The following is a 20390-nucleotide window of genomic DNA, read 5'->3' as shown; positions in this document are numbered from 1 at the left end:
CAGACCTGAAATTGGCTATTTTCCCAAAAAACCCTGAATAGTATTTAGGAACCAAGTACCCTGGGTACTAGGAGTACTCATTGTCCTTTCAGTGTCATGAATTTATATCAATAGTTCAGGTTCAGATTTCAGATTTTTTCCTTTTTTTTTGAGTTGTTTGTACATTATCCTGAAAACCTCCACTCATTAATGAAAACAGAATCATTTAAAACTTAGAATATTTTTTAAAGTTTATTTTTACTTATTTTGAGAGAGAGAAAGAGAGAGCAGGAGAGAGGCAGATAGAGCGAGAGAGAGAGAATCTACACTGCCAGTGCAGAGCCTGATGTGGGCCTCGATCTCACAAACCACAAGATCATGACCTGAGCCAAAATCAAGAGTTGGATGCTTAACCGACTGAACGACCCGGGCGCCACATAGAATATTTTTAAGCCCATAGAAAAGCTGAGGAAAAAAAACTCGGTACAATGAACACTATACATACTCTTCACTTAGGTTCACCCTCTGTTAACATTTTGCCAACCCATTCTGTTTGTGTGTGTATATAAATACACGTGCACACACAAACGTACTTCCCTTTTGAAACCATGTGAGAGTATGCCGCAGGCATCTCTTAGGAACATCAGCATCATGAGAGCCCCTCAGAAAATTATTAATTCAGTAGCATCATCTAACATGCAGTTCATATACAAATTTCCCTAATTGTCTCAGATATCCTTAATATTTTTACTTTGTTCTTCATCTAGGTAGGATCCAGTCAAGATTCACACTTACTTGGGTATTGTGTCTCTTTGGTCTTCCCCCAATATCACCAGATATCACCAATATAAAGACATGTATCCTTTGTAATTAGTACAGTTAAGCGATCTGTAGGATGATGCTGAGAGAGAGTATCCTGTTCTCCTCCAGTAGCTTTTAACCCAGTGATTAAGATACATTGATAATTTTTCCCTAAATCACTAATTACTTTGGGAGTTACAAATGGCATTTTTAAATTTTGTTATTCTTTCCATATTTGTCATTCAGCATTCTTATATATACACATACTTTCCCCCAACCCCCATCCTTTTATCTGTCTCTTTTAATGGATTCATAGATTTTTTTTTTAATCCAGTTGTTATGATCCATTAACTATTTTTATTCTTTAGATGCCCAAGTTTGGCCAGTAGGAATTCCTTCAAGTTGGCTTCTGTTTTCTTTTTTTAATTCCAGTGTATGTATGTATGTACATACACTGGAATTAAAAAGGAATTAAAGGGGCGCCTGGGTGGCGCAGTCGGTTAAGCGTCCGACTTCACCCAGGTCACGATCTCGCGGTCCGTGGGTTCGAGCCCCGCGTCGGGCTCTGGGCTGATGGCTCGGAGCCTGGAGCCTGTTTCCGATTCTGTGTCTCCCTCTCTCTCTGCCTCTCCCCCGTTCATGCTCTGTCTCTCTCTGTCCCAAAAATAAATAAACGTTGAAAAAAAAAATTTAAAAAAAAAAAAGGAATTAAAAAGTAACATACAGTGTTATATTAGTTTCGGGTACACAATATAGTGATTCAACAATTCTTTACATCACTCAGTGCTTCTCACAACAAGTGTGCTCTTAATCCCCTTCACCTATTGCTTCTGTGTTCTTTTGAAATGACCCATTTAGTCCCTGAGGTCTTCATTGCTTTCTGTCACAATTAAGATGTTCCATCCACACATCATGTTTTCTCTGCCTCCAGCTTGGAACCAGCCATTTTCCTAAGGAGCTCTAGTTCTTTTATTAGCAAATGGTATTTAGAAACCAAAATCTGGGTGCTGGGTATGCTCATTACTACTGAGGGTCATTGCTTCTGTGATCTTTTTTTCTTTTTTAATGAATTTATTTATTTAGAGAGAGGGACGGCATGAGTCTGGGAGGGGCAGTGAGAGAGGAAAGAGAGAATCCCAAGCAGGCTCCTCACTGCCAGCTTAGAGCCCAATGTGGGGCTGGAACCCACGAATCTGCGAGACCATGACCTGAGCCGAAACCAAGAACCAGACCCTTAAACAACTGAGCCACCCAGGCACCCTGCTTCTGTGATCTTTTAATGGAAAAATGTAGTACATGTGTTTAAAGAATCATGAGTTCATATTGATAATTCGTATTCAAATTTAACATTACGTTATTTTCTTGACTGCTTTGGTTTCATATTACGTGTATCTCTTAAACCAAAGATTTCCACTAATTTCTAATTTATTAAAATTAGCAAACATTTATTGAGTTCATATAGTACGTGAGGTACTGAAATCTGAGGAAACATTGAATAAAATGTAGTCTCTGACCTTAATTTAGTTTAATGGTAGGAAAGACAAGTACATGTAGAGACAGTAATGGTGATGTGTTATGATATGGACTTCATGATCTCAGTGTGCAGACAATACAATAGAAACTTTGATAATGACTAAGGGGTGGGAAAATCTTCATAGGTCTTGGACTGGGTAGGATTTCTACAGGGGAAGATTAGAGAGTAAGGACATTTCTGATAGAAGAGCAGATCAACAAATCAGTGGAAGGAGAATATGGTAGAAGGAAATTAACGTTCTCTTTATGTCTGACTATCCTACTCATTATTTTCTTTATATAAATTTTTCTTCCATCTGTTCCTTTGCACTTGTGACCTTTCTTCTACCACATCTGGAAAGCCTTATCATCTAGTTGTGTTAAGACCCTGAAAAGCCTTAGTTCAGGTTACTCTCTTTCTTTTCCGTCTCCAACTTTGTTATGAGAGTAATCACTTTTGTTAGCATGCCTTATTACAGTTTCCACATCATCTCACTCCTTATATAAATTGTTGCTTCTGTTCTGCCAATGACTAGGAAATCAGGCATGTAGTCTGTTGGGTTTTAGTGTAGGGTAAGAGTAAGTGTACCCATTGTGAGGGCCTCATGAGCTTTTAATAGGTCGAATGCCTGGGCTATGGTGTGTGTGTGTTTTGATCACTTGGAACTCTACTTAATTTTTTTTTTTTTTTATATGAAGTTTATTGACAAATTGGTTTCCATACAACACCCAGTGCTCATCCCAAAAGGTGCCCTCCTCAATACCCATCACCCACCCGCCCCTCACTCCCACCCCCCATCAACCCTCAGTTTGTTCTCAGTTTTTAACAGTCTCTTATGCTTTGGCTCTCTCCCACTCTAACGTCCTTTTTTTTTTTTTTTTTTTTTTTTTTCCTTCCCCTCCCCCATGGGTTCCTGTTAAGTCTCTCAGGATCCACATAAGAGTGAAACCATATGGTATCTGTCTTTCTCTGTATGGCTTATTTCACTTAGCATCACACTCTCCAGTTCCATCCACGTTGCTACAAAAGGCCATATTTCATTTTTTCTCATTGCCACGTAGTATTCCATTGTGTATATAAACCACAATTTCTTTATCCATTCATCAGTTGATGGACATTTAGGCTCTTTCCATAATTTGGCTATTGTTGAGAGTGCTGCTATGAACATTGGGGTACAAGTGCCCCTATGCATCAGTACTCCTGTATCCCTTGGGTAGATTCCTAGCAGTGCTATTGCTGGGTCATAGGGTAGGTCTATTTTTAATTTTCTGAGGAACCTCCACACTGCTTTCCAGAGCGGCTGCACCAATTTGCATTCCCACCAACAGTGCAAGAGGGTTCCCGTTTCTCCACATCCTCTCCAGCATCTATAGTCTCCTGATTTGTTCATTTTGGCCACTCTGACTGGCGTGAGGTGATACCTGAGTGTGGTTTTGATTTGTATTTCCCTGATAAGGAGCGACGCTGCACATCTTTTCATGTGCCTGTTGGCCATCTGGATGTCTTCTTTAGAGAAGTGTCTATTCATGTTTTCTGCCCATTTCTTCACTGGGTTATTTGTTTTTCGGGTGTGGAGTTTGGTGAGCTCTTTATAGATTTTAGATACTAGCCCTTTGTCCGATATGTCATTTGCAAATATTTTTTCCCATTCCGTTGGTTGCCTTTTAGTTTTGTTGGTTGTTTCCTTTGCTGTGCAGAAGCTTTTTATCTTCATAAGGTCCCAGTAATTCACTTTTGCTTTTAATTCCCTTGCCTTTGGGGATGTGTCGAGTAAGAGATTGCTACGGCTGAGGTCAGAGAGGTCTTTTCCTGCTTTCTCCTCTAAGGTTCTGATGGTTTCCTGTCTCACATTTAGGTCCTTTATCCATTTTGAGTTTATTTTTGTAAATGGTGTGAGAAAGTGGTCTAGTTTCAACCTTCTGCATGTTGCTGTCCAGTTCGCCCAGCACCATTTGTTAAAGAGGCTGTCTTTTTTCCATTGGATGTTCTTTCCTGCTTTGTCAAAGATGAGTTGGCCATACGTTTGTGGGTCTAGTTCTGGGGTTTCTATTCTATTCCATTGGTCTGTGTGTCTGTTTTTGTGCCAGGAACTCTACCTAAATAAGCCTTTTGTTCTTTCTTCCTCTTAGCTCTATTGAATTCTGTAGATATTCTGTAGATATCAAATGCATATTAATTGGAGAGTTAGTGACTGTACACTTAAAAGTAGAATATCTCCAGGATCTTTTACCTTGTCTTAGAATTAACTAAATTAAGAGTATCTTTTATTTTCAGAGTTTCAGTGAAGATGTGTTCCAGTCGGTCAAGTCTTTATTACAGAGTGAGAAGGAACTATGCAGTGTATCAGCGGAGGACTGTTTAAAGCAGGAGGAACATGCCAATTTGACTGAGGTTTGACATAATACTTTCTATATCTTTTCCTAATAAAACACAGTGTATTTTCATGCTATTTTGTAATACTTTCTATATCTTTTCATAATAAAACACATGGTACTTTTGTGTATTTTCATCCTTTGTAAAGCTGCATCGTCTATTTTTGAATTGTTTAAAATCTCTCTATATTAATTCAGTATGAGAAGTACCTGTTTTAAATATCCACCAACATAATTGTCTTAGTGTATTATAACGAGCACATTTAATTCAGTGCATAGACATTGTTGATCACTCATTGGACATACAGCACTATGTTAGATGATTCCTGCTGTACTCTGAAACATGAAATATATACTATTTTCGTATATTTATTTTTTTGGCTATTGTTAGTTTTCTTGGTTATTTAAATTCAGCACTTTGATACAAAATGAAAAAGTAGTGATAAATTTATTTTGAAATTAATATATATACTAAAGATATACTAACTACTTGCTCACCTATTTCTGTGCTACATCAGTGTTTCCAGTCTTTGTTTGGATTTATTACTGTGAAAAGAAGTAAATTTTTTCTTGCATTACAGCTGTAGTTAATCAACACATTCATGTTACCAATGTTACCAAATGAGAGAAGTAAGATATTAGGTTATTCAAGCTCAAAGATGATAAGTATGTTAGTTAAAAAAAAATTTTTTTGAAACCAAGGATCTAATAAAAAATAGGGATTTTCTTATATATACATATATATGTGTATATATATATATATATGTATGTATGTGTGTGTGTGTATATATACATACACACACACACACACACACATATATATATATATATATATATATATATATATATATGTATATATATATATATATATATAATTTATTGTCAAATGGATTTTCTTATTTTGGGGAATGCTTTTCTTCCATACTCCTTGAGAAACTATACTTGAGATAGTTCCACAGGCTGATGAGCATACCTTTTAGGCCTAGTGTTCTCTGACCCAAGCCTTTTCTATTTGTGTCTGCTAATTTCTGTGGCTCTTGCCTGTTATCTTCTTTGTTATCCCTCCTGCTTTACTTTAGTAAAGCTCAGCCACCCTTAATCTCTTCAGTTGTTGCCAAGTGTGACAGGTCTCCTGTGTCCTTCTGCCCTCAGTTTTCCAGCCTGTTTTCTCTAGCTGCTGACGTAGTGCCTTTCCGAGCCCACATTCCTTGGCAAGGCCTTCCTTGGTCAATGGGAAATATAAAACTACTGGCATCTTCAAAACCCCATGTCAACTTATTTTCTCTTTTGTATACAGTAAAAGGAAACTTGAAAGAATAGCAGGAATTTCTGTCTCACTTGAGGGTGTGCGTAGCTCAAAGTATTTTTTCGAAGAAAGGAAGTTTGTTTTTAAGTGTCTCTTTGTTACTGAGTGCCTGTGCTGTGTCAGGCACTTTCCTCCACATTGTCTTGTTAACCCTCCCAACCGTGGAAGAGGAGTTGTATTGCTTTAAGTTTTATAGATGAGGAGACTGGCTCTTGGAGCCAAACAGTGTACCTAGAAACCTGGAATTAACTGAACACTTTTGGGAAGTAATAACCATATCAGAATAAGGATCCCGGGGTAATAGAATATTGTGACTTGGTTGTAACTCATCAGAAAGGGATCAAAAGTACATTGAGTGTTGCTTTCTGTTTTAACTATGCTGCTTTCCCATAATTCTTGAGAATTGATTATCCATATTGCTGTCATTTAAGTATTTCATATTTTTAGTCATAGTACTTGTTTAGTAGATTTTTGTCTTCAAATGGAAAATTTTCCTTCCTATGATGTGGCAGACCTAAAGATAATATAAATTTTAAAAATAATACTTTTGGGGGGTTACAAAAGTAGTATGTAATGCTTATAGAAAATTAAGAAATACTGAAATCATGAAAAAGAATGCCTGTAATTAATCTTACAAATTAGGGGAAAAGAAAAACATGGTGAAAAAAAGTAGCAAAAAATAAGAACACTTATAATTCTACCATCTAGAGTTAATCACTGCTTACTTGGTGTGTCGCCTTCCAGTATTGTTTTTCATGTGTATGTTTTTAAAAATAAGGTTGAAATTGTGTATATACCTGTGTCATCTTTTCTGTAACTTGTCCTTTTTACATAATGTGACATTTTCTCATGCCATTAGATATTCTTTAGGAATTTAATTTATATAAACTTTTGCAGAGAAATCTCTATTATATGGGTGTTGAAGGGAATAAGTGATAATATCACAGGGAGTCAGTAAGGAGTCTTGGGGGCCTACCCAGGGAAGGGCTCTCTGAGGGGGTGACATTTAAGTTCGCTCTTGAAGAATGAGGAGGAGCGAGGCATGTAAACATCCGAGGAGCAGTGATCCAGGTTGAGGGGGCATTACTGCAAAGCCCTTAGGCATGTTCTAGACCCAGAAAGGGGACCCATGTGTATGACTGTAAGCAAGGAAAGGTTGAAAGCACCAGTTAACCCAGAACCTTGGAGCCTCAGTTAGGACTTTGCAGTGGGAGGTGTGGAAGGGTTTTGACAAGGAGGTGACATCATTCCTGAGACTGGGTGGGACAGGACTGTAGTCATGCAGGGAAGTGGTGGCAGGGGCGTGGAGAGAAGTGGACGTATAGGAGATGGGTGTGTGGAGTAGAACTGATTGAATTTGCGAATGGAGTGGACGTGGGGAAGGTTGAAGAGCTGCATTATGGAGCCACATCTTTGGTAAAAATCCTTTGTGGTGATCTTTGAAAATTTGAATCATTTTGTCCATGACAGCATTTAAAAAATGTTTTTAATTGAGGTATAATCAACCTGTAGCATAATCAGTTTCAGGTATATTACAGAATGATTCAACATTTGTATATAGCAGTCAGCATTTTAACATTTTATGTGCTTTTTTTCTATTTCTCAGCTCTGTCAATAATTGAGATAAGACTTAAAAACTCAATGGAGATTTATTCCTTTTTTATTCAGGTCACATTTCTAGGTTTTAATGAAGAAACAGATGCCGCTCACATACAGGTATGGTTGATTTATTGAACTGGAAAAGACCATGAGAGATTATTTGGAACAAATTTTGAGACCATGAAATTTGCCTTATTTGCCTAAAATGTACATTCAGCTCTTCTGTTATCATTCCTATTTGAAGCTAAAAGATGACATTTTGAGATCTGCTTTTGAGTGTGCTTTGGGCATTTTCACTTCTAGCACTTTCAGAGTATTCTTTTTACAGAGAGCAGTTTTAGGTTAGGAGACCACAAGTGTGATATATCTGAGAAGGCTGCAAGCCACAGGCTAACTTTCCTTCCATTCTGTGCATAACGTAGAAAGTAAGACTTCTTTTTTATTTTGGATGGCCTTAAAATCTGACTTCCTCAGATTATTATATTTTTAATTGAGATAGTGTTAAATTTGGAAGGCGAAATTTGTAAAAACTAATGATTAGCTAATGCAGAAATTTTAGCCTGATTTTGGCAGGTATTTAGAGAGAGACTGGTAGTTGAGATTGTGATCAGCAAAGGAAAGTTTCACAGTTACATAAAGAGGGTTGAAGCTCTTGCAGATGTGGTAGGCATACTTTTTTTTATACCTTATGCTGCTTCTTAATATTTGTGGTTGCCACGTGTTTCCTTTTGTGGTAGTAAAGTGTCTCCTAATAGAAGAGGTAATACCGTTCACTTCTTTATGAATAATGCATATCAGGTGATAATGAAAATTCTGCCGTGTGTTTTGATTGTGCCCTTGCCTGAAGGAAATAGTTTATTTTTATTTAATTGTTGAAAGTGTGTTTGTTTTGAGAGTGTGTGTACATGTGTGCACACGTGTGGGGGAGGGGCAGAGAGAGAATCCCTAACGGGCTTCACACTGTCAGCCCTGATGGAGGGCTTGAACACACCAACTGTGAGTGAGATCATGACCTGAGCTGAGACCAAGAGTCAGACGCTTAACTGACTGAGCCACCCAGGCGCCCCTGAAGGAAATAGCTTAGACAGAAGGCGCAAGAGAAGACATATTCCTGAGAACATAAGGCTGAAAAGAGAAGTGTTCTGAAGTATTTTTTTTTTAATGTTTATTTATTTTTGAGACAGAGAGAGACAGAACATGAGCAGGGGAGGGGTAGAGAGAGAGAGGGAGACACCGAATCCGAAGCAGGCTTCAGGATCTGAGGTGTCAGCACAGAGCCGCACTTGGGGCTCAAACTCACGAACTGTGAGATCATGACCTGAGCTGAAGTCAGATGCTTAACCGACTGAGCCACCCCGGCGCCCCCTAAAGTATTTGTCTCGTACTCTAGTTCCTCTTTAAGAGTTACTGATAAAGCCATGTTTATAAAGGAAAGTACTCTTTGAGAGGTCAAAGACATTAATAATTCTTTCACTGGGTTAAATATTTGCATAAAAAAGACAAATAAGTAAAATAATAAAATCTATTTTCTTTATATCTTCATAAATTTTTCAGTTAAAATCTAATACAATATGTTGGAGAGGAAAGGCCGAAAAATAGATTTGTATTTTGCAAAGGTAAAACTTAAGCTCCAAGAAGTACATTCTATTGGGAAGAATCTCTATATGTATGAAAATTCCATGGTTAACCTGAAGATTGTAGGTTGATATTTGCAGCTAAAAACTCTTAAAACCTAATTGTCATGGATTCAGGAGGTACCATGTAAAAATGCTTTGTAGCTTGATATCAGTACTTGAAAAGGCTGCAGAAACAGCAGGTATTAAAATATTTTAGTACATTTTATTTTGAAGTTAAATTGATTGTGTATGATAAACTATATTAACTATTTTGAACTGGAAATTATATTAACCAGTGGACCTTATGATTTTCAGACAAAGCCCACATTATAGGAGTCTTAACAAAAGTGTTATGGGGCAGCTGGGTGGTTCAGTCGGTTAAGCGTCTGACTTTGGCTCTGGTCATGATCTCACGGTTCATGAGTTTGAGACCTGAGTCAGGCTTTGCACTGACAGTACAAAGCCTGCTTGGGATTCTCTCTCTCTCCCCCTCTCTCTGCCCCTTTTGCATGCGCGCTCTCTCTCTCTCTCGAATAAACTTTAAAAAAAAAAATTTTAAAGTGTTATTTATTGTATCGTTTTAAATTAGGATTTAGCTGCAGTTTCTTTGGAACTTCCAGATCTTCTGAATTCACTGCACTTCTGCAGTCTAAATGAAAATGAAATTATTTGTATGAAGGATATAAATAAATCATCAGATGGAAACAATGGTTCTCCAAATCAGGTAACTTTTATATATAATTTCTAATGAGTTTTTCAGGGCAAATTTTACAATGACATTTGATGGAGAGTATTAAACTTTTAAATGCTTCAAGTTTCTTTTTTTTTAAATGCTGTCTCAAGGAAATACTATTTGTAAGAAACATAACTCATGAAGCTTTGAAATTACTGAAGGATTGAATAACTTTGGACATAGCTTTCAATTAGATTTTTCATGTGTGAAGTTCCCTAAATGATAATGCCCAGTACATATTAATTTGTTTTAGAAAATACATTTCTGGGTTTCTTGAATTTCTTCTACCTTTGTATAAACTATAGGCACTTTCCCCTTTTATGACCATTTCCAAATTTATATAAATATTGTGTTTTAGAGAACATACTTTAACTTGTTTTCTGGTTAAAAAAATTCAGTGTAAAGTGGACATTGGAAGACATGTTCTTTATTTGTAAATAAAAATGTCACCATTTCAGACAGGTAGTTAGTTTTATAACCTTCAGCTTTCAGTTCTTTACTAAGCATTATTTTGTTAATAATACATCAAAGATAAATGCTTTGCATTTTTTACCTCCTAAAAATTGAGTTAGTGGGTTTAAAATTTGAGTTACTTATTATTCCAAGTATTAAAAAACTACAGTGTTCATATGGAGGTCTACAGATAATAATAGAACTGCTTGCCTCATTTCCTTAATTATATTCTTCATTTATATTTACTTTGTTTTATTTGCTAGGATTACAAGAGGTGATTAGCTATTTAGTTTCCACCTTTTCCAATAAGTCATTTGTCAATATTTGCGTTTTTTAAGATAACATATATGGAAAAAATCTGATGACTTAGATTCCTAATCAAAGCTGTAAACATCATGGTAAATTGTAAAACTAGGGGAATTTAGGTCAAAGGAGGGGAAGATTCTTTTATAATAGGAGAGAAGGTGGTATCATGCTGGAAGCCACTGTAAAATGGGATACAAAAATAGAACAGAACCTGGTTCTTGCCCTCATGCAATTTACAGTGTAGTTGGTGAGCTAGGTTAATGAGCAAGGGAACTCCTAGGGCTTATAGTAATATAGGAAAGCATAATTGCCAAGGGTATGGGTGGTAAGTTCTGTAACATTTAAGGAGCTAGAGCAGGTGGAATTTGAATGCCAGATGGGAGAAAGATTGGGAGGAAAAGAGATTGGGAAGTGAGAAATGTAGAGAAAGAATGAAGAAAAGAATTAAACAATACAAAATCAGGGAGCCTTCCAGGATCCATGCATTTCTTTTTTTCCCGAGATTGTGTTATTTCTAGACTTCACTTTCCAGATACTGTGCTTTGTATAATACATGTTGAAATTAAAATTATTTTTTATCATCTTTCATCTTCCCCAAGAGTCACCATTCTGGAATGCTCTGTGTCATGAGAGTGTCACCTACATTACCAAGGCTCAGAATTGATTTTATCTTTAGCCTGCTAAGTAAATACGCTACTGGTATAAGATATACCCTGGACACATACTTGCATCAGAAGCGCCAACTTGAGACTGCTCAGGAAGATGATGACGACACCAACCAGTCCGTGTCTTCCATAGAGGATGACTTTGTCACTGCTTTTGAGCACTTAGAGGAAGAAGAGCCTTTAAAGCCATTTACTGATGGTTTGTTCTTTACTAGACTTTCTCTTGAAATAGGAAATTAAAGTCTGATGTTTGGTTTTAAAAGTTTTAAGGCTGCCTGTTCCATTGAAATTTATTTTGAAATTTGATACCGTTTCAGCATTTTACCTGTTTGTTTTTTTGATTGTGCAAGGAATTTTTCTTATGATTTTTAAGTTCATTGTTACCTGGTTTTTAGTTTTGCTATTTCTGTTCTTATTTTGGTAGTACTGTTCAAGCAGTGTTTGCTTCATTACATTAAGTGTTTGGACCATGCCTGGGTTCAAATTTGAGAAAGGTTAGCTGGCAGAGGGACGATATTAGTGTTTCTAACACACAGCGACAAGAAACTAAGCATTTTGTAGACCCAGATATTCCCATGTGTGAGGTAAAATGAAATTATGTTAGTGAAAGGTGTATTTGCTCTCAAATTCATTTGGGAGGAATCTGGTAAACCACAGAGTGTAGAAGTCGTTTATGTTACAAATAAATATTTCATGCTTAAAGTCTACTTATTCCCATTGATGTGAATTAATTTTTAAAAGATTCTGTTCAAGAATAATTTGATCACTTTATTCTTTTCCTATAGGAATAAACATTGCTGCACTAAAGAGCCAGTGTGATGCTGCTTCACAGACTTCTTCTGGTCACCATCTAGAAACCCATGATTTAAGAATTCTGGTTAGCTCTGGGAGGCAGAAGTCATTGGCTAAACCTTCAACTTCCTTAATAAATATGCTGGGACATAAAGAACTACCTTCTGCGAAAACTTCAGTCACAACATTAATTTCTGAGCCTTGGATCCAAAAGAGTTTCTATAGATCATCTAATGCTTCAGATAAAGGTAGTGATACACAGAAAATGTTTTTTTCTTCTTCTCCTGCCTATTCCTCTGAATCTGAATGCTCAAGTCCAAGTCCTGTTATTTTCTTGGATGAAGAAGGATATCAAAAAAGTTTAAAAGCAAAACTTGAGTTACCTAAAATTCCCGTGACGAAAGATGATATAGAGGATTCAGACTCAGAAGTAAGTGAATTTTTTGATAGTTTTGATCAGTTTGATGAGTTAGAACAAACTTTAGAAACTTCTTGTCCATTTCTAAAAGATCCTGTTGTAGGGAAGCCGTCGCAAAAGAAAGGACACAAACATGAAAAATCTTGTTCTGTAACTACTACTATGAATCCTCAAAAATTCAAGTTTGAGCGTCCAGCTCTCCCAGCTAACGTTAGAAAGCCAACTCCTCGTAAACCAGAATCCCCTTACAGTAACCTGTGTGATGCCCCGGATTCACCTCGCCCAGTGAAGGCGTCAGGGGAGGACAGTGGTTTGTTTAGCCCTATTCGATCCTCTGCCTTTAGCCCTCTTGGAGGTTGTACTCCTGCTGAATGTTTTTGCCAAACAGATACCGGTGGAGATAGGATTCATGAAGATCATGATTCTGTTTATTACACCTATGAGGATTATGCAAATAGCATCTCATGTAAGGTTCTGGGCTCTGTTCTTCATACCCAACATACTAATGCTACATCAAACATTAATAGCATTAAGAAGGGAGAAAATAAAACCATAGCTCTTCACAGTGGAAGCCTTGATCAAAAAAGTAAATCTAAAAATAAATCCTTGATGATTAAAGATACTATTCAGAAATTTGCCTCAGACCTTGTGGAAAAAAGTTTTGGCAGTGCATTTAAAGACTTACAGAAAGGAGTCTCTTCGTGTACCAATGCGTTGTGTCACCTGGCTATCAAATTGACATCCTCTGTTTTTCAGATGGCATTTAACGAACTGAGAAGGCAGTGTGCGTTTTCACTGAGAGAACGTGCTGTTAGTGGTCTGGCTAATTTTTTGGTGAGTGAAGCTTTATCAAATGCTTTCCGGGATTTACAGTATGTAAAAAAGCAGATATTCACAAACACAGTCGCTCGGTTTGCTGCGGATCTTGCTGAAGAGCTTGTTTTTGAAGGCATCATGGAGGTGTGTCAGTTTTCCTGTCCCCCAACACCCGCATCTCCACAGTGTTGGCCGTTTGACTATGAAGACAAAGCAGTGAAGTCCTATGCAAAAGACCTGTCTGAGTCTGTATTACAGGAAGCGTTCATCGAGCTTTCACAAGCCGGCGTGACCTTCTCAACCAAGGCAGCAGTTAGTGTTTCCACAGATACCATAAAGGATGCCAGTGCAGGAAATTTAGCGCCACCGACACAGACCTCCACGTTTTCCCCTGCTTTTAACAACCAGACCCTTATGGAGACAAAACCCATGCAGGAACATAAAAAGGAATACACAGTACAGCAGGCCTTGTTTTGTACTTCTGGAATTGTTACTTCGATACCAGTACCCTTGGCAGGAAGTGCCCTTCTCCCATATCATATCTCATCTAATATATATCAGTCAAAATCTCGTCGGTCATCGGATGATAGTAATTTGAATGGCGATTCTATCCAGACATGTGTTACCACAAAAAACAAAGACGAGAAAGTAGCGTGTCTCAGAAATATTTGTTTACCCTCAGACCACAATCCAGGTAACCAGAATGATTTTAAACCAGCTAATGATGCTGCTGAAGTGCAGAGCTCTTCAAAATTAACAAGTGATCCTGTGATTATTAACAACTTTTCTGCAGCAATGGTGCATACGATTGTAAATGAAACTTTAGAGTCAATGACATCATTCAAATGTACAAAAACAGTTGTTGAACAAACAGATGGTGTAACTAAAACAGTAAAGGGAGAAACCCTTCCTTTCTGTTCTGATCAAGCAACAGTGCAACAGAGCGAAGTTAGCAATAAGGATATGTTTGCTGATCGATTATCTAAATCTATTATTAAACATTCCATCGATAAAAGCAAATCGGCGATCTCAAATGTAGATAAAAATGCTGAACGCAAGGAAGACTTGCTTGTTCCTGGAGAAGAGTCACAGTTGACCTTGGAAAAGTTCCCCAAATTTCTCGATGCTCAAGATCACTTAACCCCCTGTTCACTTTCAGTAGGAAAGGACTGTGTTCCAGAATGTAAAGGTTCTGTAGCTCATGGGTTTTCTTTAGAGACACCGCAACCTTGTCCGACAGTTGTGGGTCAGAAACCTGATTTGAAGGAAGTTGCTAAAGACAAATCCATGAAAAAGGATAATTTGAATAATGCAGCACTTGAGCCCTTGTGTTTTGGTCAAGACCACCCTTGTCCTCATTCACATACTTTCTCCTCTACAGTGCTTACGTGTGTAGATGGTTTGCACGTGGAAGATAAACAGAAGATTAGAGACGGCAATGTGATACCCGATACTCCTCCATCCACTCCTCTAGTACCATCCCAGGCTAGTTCTGAATGGGATATCAAGAAGTTAACCAAAAAGCTCAAGGGGGAATTGGCAAAAGAATTCGCACCTGCTACTCCACCCTCTACACCTCACAACTCATCTGTTGGTAGTTTGTCTGAAAGTGAACAAAATACTATAGAGAAAGAAGAGTTCATGTTGAAACTCATGCGATCTCTTTCAGAAGAAGTGGAAAGCAGTGAAGACGAAGAGCATCCGGAAGTGGATGTGAAGTCAGAGCACTCAGGGAAGAAAGTTCAGTTTGCGGAATCGTTAGCTACGCACATCATTTCTCTGGCCACAGAAATGGCAGCTTCCCATTTAGATAATAAAGTAACTCAGGAACCCAAGGTTAAAAGCCCTTGCTTAACTGTGAAGAGTCAAAGAAGTGTGTCACCTACTGCTTTAAGTCACTCAGAGGAAAACTTACAAATATTATGCAATTTTGCAGGTGACCTGGCAGCAGAAGTCATTACGGAGGCTGAGAAAATAGCAAAAGTTAGAAGCTGTGTGCTTTTCAGGCAAAGGAGGAATAGTTGTTACGTGGACGGTGGCCGAGACGATAGATCAGAAGAGAAGTTGGAGATGGAGGCTCTGGCAGACCCCAAAGAAGTAGATCCGTCCAGTCTTTCATTACCACCAAGTTCTTGTGTGTCTGGTCTGACGTACAAGTATCCCAGCTGTGAAAGCGTGACAGACGAATATGCAGGTCACATTATCCAAGTGCTCAAACAGGAAGGTGGTAATAGTGAGTTAATAATGGATCAGTATGCCAATAGACTTGCCTATCGATCTGTTAAGTCGGGATTACGAGAAGCAGCGAAGGCAGCCCAAATGAAGTGCAGCTCAAAAATGTTCTCCGTGCAGAGCTCACAGGTGACAACCAAGAACGACCTCTTAATATTCTTAAATAAAGAACACCACCAAGAAGTAGATCACGAACGACAAAGTAAAAGAAGTGGAGTTTACCTTTGCAAAAATAAAACTTGTGAATGGACGCTGGATACATACAAAAATGACTGCTCTGAACTGTATAGTTTTTCAGCCTCTCTTGCTCACAGCATAACAAGAGATGTTAAAAAAGAGCTGACAGTGTCTACAGTTGGCTTGCCAAAATCCTTAACAGATTCTTGCCTTTATGAAAAGTCTGGACGTGATGAAGAAACCAGGTTGCCCGCTGAGCCAGAATTTCCTCAGGCTCTTCAGCCTTCCCCGCAAAATCACAGATTTTACCACAGTACAGGCAGCTTAAATGGGTTTGGTTATGGAGAGAGCGTGGTTCAAGCTATAGAACAGTATGCGAGAAAAGTAGTGGATGATACCTTAGAGCTCAGTTTAGGATCTGCAGTTTTCCATGCGTCTGAGTCCACAAAAGCAGCTGATAGGGTCACTTATGCAGAAAAGTTGTCACCTCTTATAAGTCAACCCTGCAGATATTGTGACCGTAAAGAACTGCATGATTGCACTGGAAATTCATCTCAACATGTTTCCAGGCAGGATTCACTTGCTACTAGTCAGCCAGCTTCTAAATCAAAACTTAGCAACATCTATCAGGAATCTAGAATTTTTCATCTTGATGTCCCACAAATTCATGTTGGTCTTGATAAGAAGACAGTGCTTGCTGAGAAGATAGTTGCTGAAGCTATTGAAAAAGCAGAGAGGGAACTGAGCAATACCAGTCTGGTGGCTGATAGCGGGATTGGACAGGATGGCGTTAGCTTTGCTGAAAGCCTTACCACAGAAATAATGACGTCGGCGATGACCAATGTTGGACGTGCTGTTAGCAGGTGAGTCTCAGATTTCTTTTGGGTCTCAGGATAAAATGAAACGTTAAACTTGATCATATGGGTCTTAGGTCCTGTTCCGAAAGGTACAATTATTTTTAACCCCTAAGTTAACAAAAAATTTTCCATACTACATTTGTGTATTGTTTCATATCCTGTACGTTACTCCTCGTGTGTGTTGTCTCATTTTTTCCCCAGCAGCCCTCTGAGGGGAGGTGTTAACCATCTCCCAAGCTGGAAAAAGAAGCTTAGGGAGGATGGTCACCTTGCCTCGTTCACAGAGCTACGAAGTAGGTAAAGCTGGATTGAAGGAACAGCTGGAGGGTTTTATACAGCAAATGTATAAAGCAAATGATAACCAACTACTCTGAGATTAAATTTTTTTATAGTGTTTTATTTTTTTCTCTTCACAAAGGTAAGTGTTCTTATAAAGAACATAATTTAACCAATTGCTGTGAGGAAGAAAGCTTTAAAAACTCTCCAAAGATTTTCACTGCTGCTATCACTTCTTTTTTTTTTTTTTTTAAGATTCTTTTTTTAATGTTTATTGTATTTACTTTTGTTGGGGGGAGACAGAGAGTGAGCAGGGGAGGGGAGAGAGAGACAGACAGACAGACAGAGACAGTATCTGAAGCAGGCTCCAGGCTCCGAGCTGTCAGCACAGAGCCCAACACGGGTCTCCAACTCACAAACCGCGAGATCATGACCTGAGCTGAAGTTGACGCTTAACCCACTGAGCCACCCAGGCGCCCCTCCCTTCTCTTGATAGGCCCCTATCTAAGGGGACATTTCTTTTTTTTTTTTTTTTAATTTTTTTTTTTCAACGTTTATTTATTTTTGGGACAGAGAGAGACAGAGCATGAACGGGGGAGGGGCAGAGAGAGAGGGAGACACAGAATCGAAACAGGCTCCAGGCTCTGAGCCATCAGCCCAGAGCCTGACGCGGGCCTCGAACTCACGGAGCGCGAGATTGTGACCTGGCTGAAGTCAGACGCTTAACCGACTGCGCCACCCAGGTGCCCCTCTAAGGGGACATTTCTAAGAGCCTCACAGGGTCTTGTGCTGTGTCTTGTGCTCAGAGACTCTGATACCTGAGTTCAGATTTGCGCTTTTAACCTTTTTTGCCTCCATGGGAAGCATCAGGATCATCACTGTTATTAGTTGGTAGGATTTTGTTAGTCCCACTGAAAAGAGAAAGTTCCTAGAGTCGGGGTGGAATTTAATGGAGTCACAGGATTTTCTCAGATTTTTTAGTGGCTTTTGTCAAAGCCGTGGCAATGTCTGTCTCTCTTCGTAGCCATCTTAAAATAGGGAGATGGTTTGGTGAGGACCTTGGACTGCAGTTGTTCCATAGCGTCCTCTTGAGCTGTTTCTGGGCGGTCCCTACCAGGAAGCCTCCTTTCTCCTAGAGCAGGAGTTGGCACACTATAACCCACAGGCCAGATCTGGCCACTGCTTTTGTTTTATTTGTAATCATCTGTGAGCTAAGACTGGTGTTTACATTTCCTTGGTGGTTGATAAATCAAAAGAATACTATTTTGTGACGTGAAAATTATATGAAATTCAAATTTTATGTTTCTCAATAAAGTTATGTTGGGACACAGCTGTGCTCATTCATTTATGTATTGTCTGTGGCTGATTCTATGCTTTAGTTGCAGAATTGAGTAGTTGGAATAGAGATCTGTGGCCAGCAGTGCCTAAGTGTTTGCTCTTTGGCCCTTTACGGTAAAAATTTGCCAACTTTTGTCCTAGACCTGCACTTTCTTTGTTCGTGATTACCTATCAGTTCTTAATATGATGATAGACATATAAGAAGTGGTTAATAAATATATGGATAAATAAGTTGTAGTAAACTAGGCTTTTCTACCCCTGTAGCAACCTTCCTCAAATAAAATTAGCCTCAGACTATTTTAAATGTTTCTCCCTGTGCCCCTCCCCAGGCCTGTGGGAGAAAAAGAGACTCACCTCTAGATTGGAGTCTCTAAGACATCCCTCGAGGGCCTGGCAAATGCTATTGACAGCTCAGTATTTTCACTTTCCCTTCCTACTCCCTTGGGTGAGTAAGTCAGCCCCTGGACTTGTTCATATAAGCTGGTGCTGTCTGTTCCAACGTTTTGTCAAGGCCAGTGGAATATTGCTTTGTATTTCTTTTCCCTTTTCTCTTCTTAATAACTGGGCTAGGGTTCTATAAGTGCTGATCGTTAAAAGTTGACTCTAGTGTGTATAGTGTGCTGTTTCCCAGTTTCTGTTTCTGATGTTAAAATGGTTTGCCTTTGAAGCTTTAAGGGGGATTCATTCAGATGGATTATTTTTAAAGGTATCGTTTGGATTCTTTCACTAGTGTCCCCTTTCTTGCAAATGTTTGATTCATGAAAATAACCATAAATATTTCACAGAGCTATAATGTACAGAAGGGTGGTATGTGAGTATTAAATGGGGAATTATATGGTAGTGCATTTTTAGAAGAGCAAACATCTAAACTGTATTCTGAGCTGTTATTTATGAGCCAGAATAACTCAGGAGTCATTAAAACTCTTCTCTGGACCTCATCTAGTGGGTCATTTCAGCCAAAAAACCATTAGATTGTGGCACATTCCAGAGAAGTGTTAAAAAAAAAGAACAAAGGAGTGCTCCATTATGGCTCAAAACTGTAATGTGCCTGTCCACTATAATTCTGGTTGCTGTATCTTAAATATAAAATGAGGATAGCCCCCAAGGGGGTGGGCAGTTCAGGATCTATCCCAGGCACTGGGAATACAGAAATAAGTAAGACGGTCAAAGATACGTGTTCTCTGGAGCTTATGTTCCAATGGAATAAGACAAAGAAGTAAAATATGAAATATGTCACAGAGTGATAAGGGCTTTGGAGGAAAACTAAAAGAAGAGAGGTGGGTAGAGGTGGGGTGGGGTGGGGTGACGATGGATGGTGGTGGTCAGTGGCAGCAGGTGGGGATGGTGGGCAGTAGTTAGGGAAGCAACACTGAGTAACATTTGAGCAAAGAGCCCAGGGTGAAGAGAGAAGAAGTCAAGTGGGAATTGGTACCAGAGGGTACCAGACAAAGGGGTAGGATTGTGCATGTTGGGGAAATAGCACAGAGGCTGCATGGCTGACGTTGGTGAGCTGGGGAGAGTAAGAGGTGAAACAAGATGGAGGGAATGACGAGAGGGAATCATACCAGCAAGTATAAGGATCTGGACTCTGATCAGTGAGAGGCCACCAGAAGGTTTTGATCAAAAGACTAACATTTTTCCTCATCATCTTTAAAAATAGAATTTTTAAACTGTTAAGTTGAGAACAAAATATAGAGTGGGCAGTTAGAGTAATTGAATAGTGAATGGCCTTTCTTGTGAAGATGGAATAAAAATGTAAATGTCTCTTCTTCATTGAAAAAAATAATGAGAAGGGTTATGATCCGTGCTCAAAATTTTAAAGAGATCTGGCTGGTTTGACTGTAGGCTTGATTGACAGTAGTTGAATTCCTCAAACTGCTTTTTTGTTCTTAAAGCCAGAAAGAGCTTCCTGTCAGTACAAATAAAAGTACAGCCTTAAAAGTAGGTGGTAAACTTAGGAACTTGTGCTCCTCTATAGAGGTCCCAGTTAAAATATGAACTGCTTTAAAGACAATTTAGATAAATGTAGCACTTGGGGTGGATCCATAACAGATAGAGCTCAGTTCACTTTGAAATTAGTATGCTCTCCTTCAAAGTCTCTTCATTAGCAGACACAAAGTGTTGGATGGGCCACTGGTGTG

At 38.7% G+C, this 20390-nt stretch overlaps 1 protein-coding gene across 7 annotated transcripts in view; it reads left to right on the top strand.

Moving 5' to 3' along the window:
• AKAP11 (A-kinase anchoring protein 11) overlaps window positions 1-20390 on the top strand; it is a 48725-nt gene that overhangs the window by 15458 nt on the left and 12877 nt on the right. For 6 of the 7 annotated variants that reach the window (XM_047080253.1, XM_047080298.1, XM_047080262.1 and 3 more), the window contains exons 3-7: window positions 4568-4684; window positions 7640-7687; window positions 9776-9910; window positions 11278-11542; window positions 12129-16641. In XM_047080253.1, coding sequence (XP_046936209.1) covers window positions 4568-4684; window positions 7640-7687; window positions 9776-9910; window positions 11278-11542; window positions 12129-16641 — 5078 coding nt within the window. The remainder of the gene's footprint in view (window positions 1-4567; window positions 4685-7639; window positions 7688-9775; window positions 9911-11277; window positions 11543-12128; window positions 16642-20390) is intronic. The other variant, XM_047080292.1, reaches the window with a different exon arrangement.

This window comes from Lynx rufus, unplaced genomic scaffold (assembly GCF_022079265.1).
Source record: "Lynx rufus isolate CCGP_SWC_20201006 ecotype Redwood Valley unplaced genomic scaffold, mLynRuf1.p SCAF_1, whole genome shotgun sequence".
Taxonomy (NCBI): domain Eukaryota; kingdom Metazoa; phylum Chordata; class Mammalia; order Carnivora; family Felidae; genus Lynx; species Lynx rufus.
This window is presented reverse-complemented; position numbering and strand designations above follow the sequence as displayed.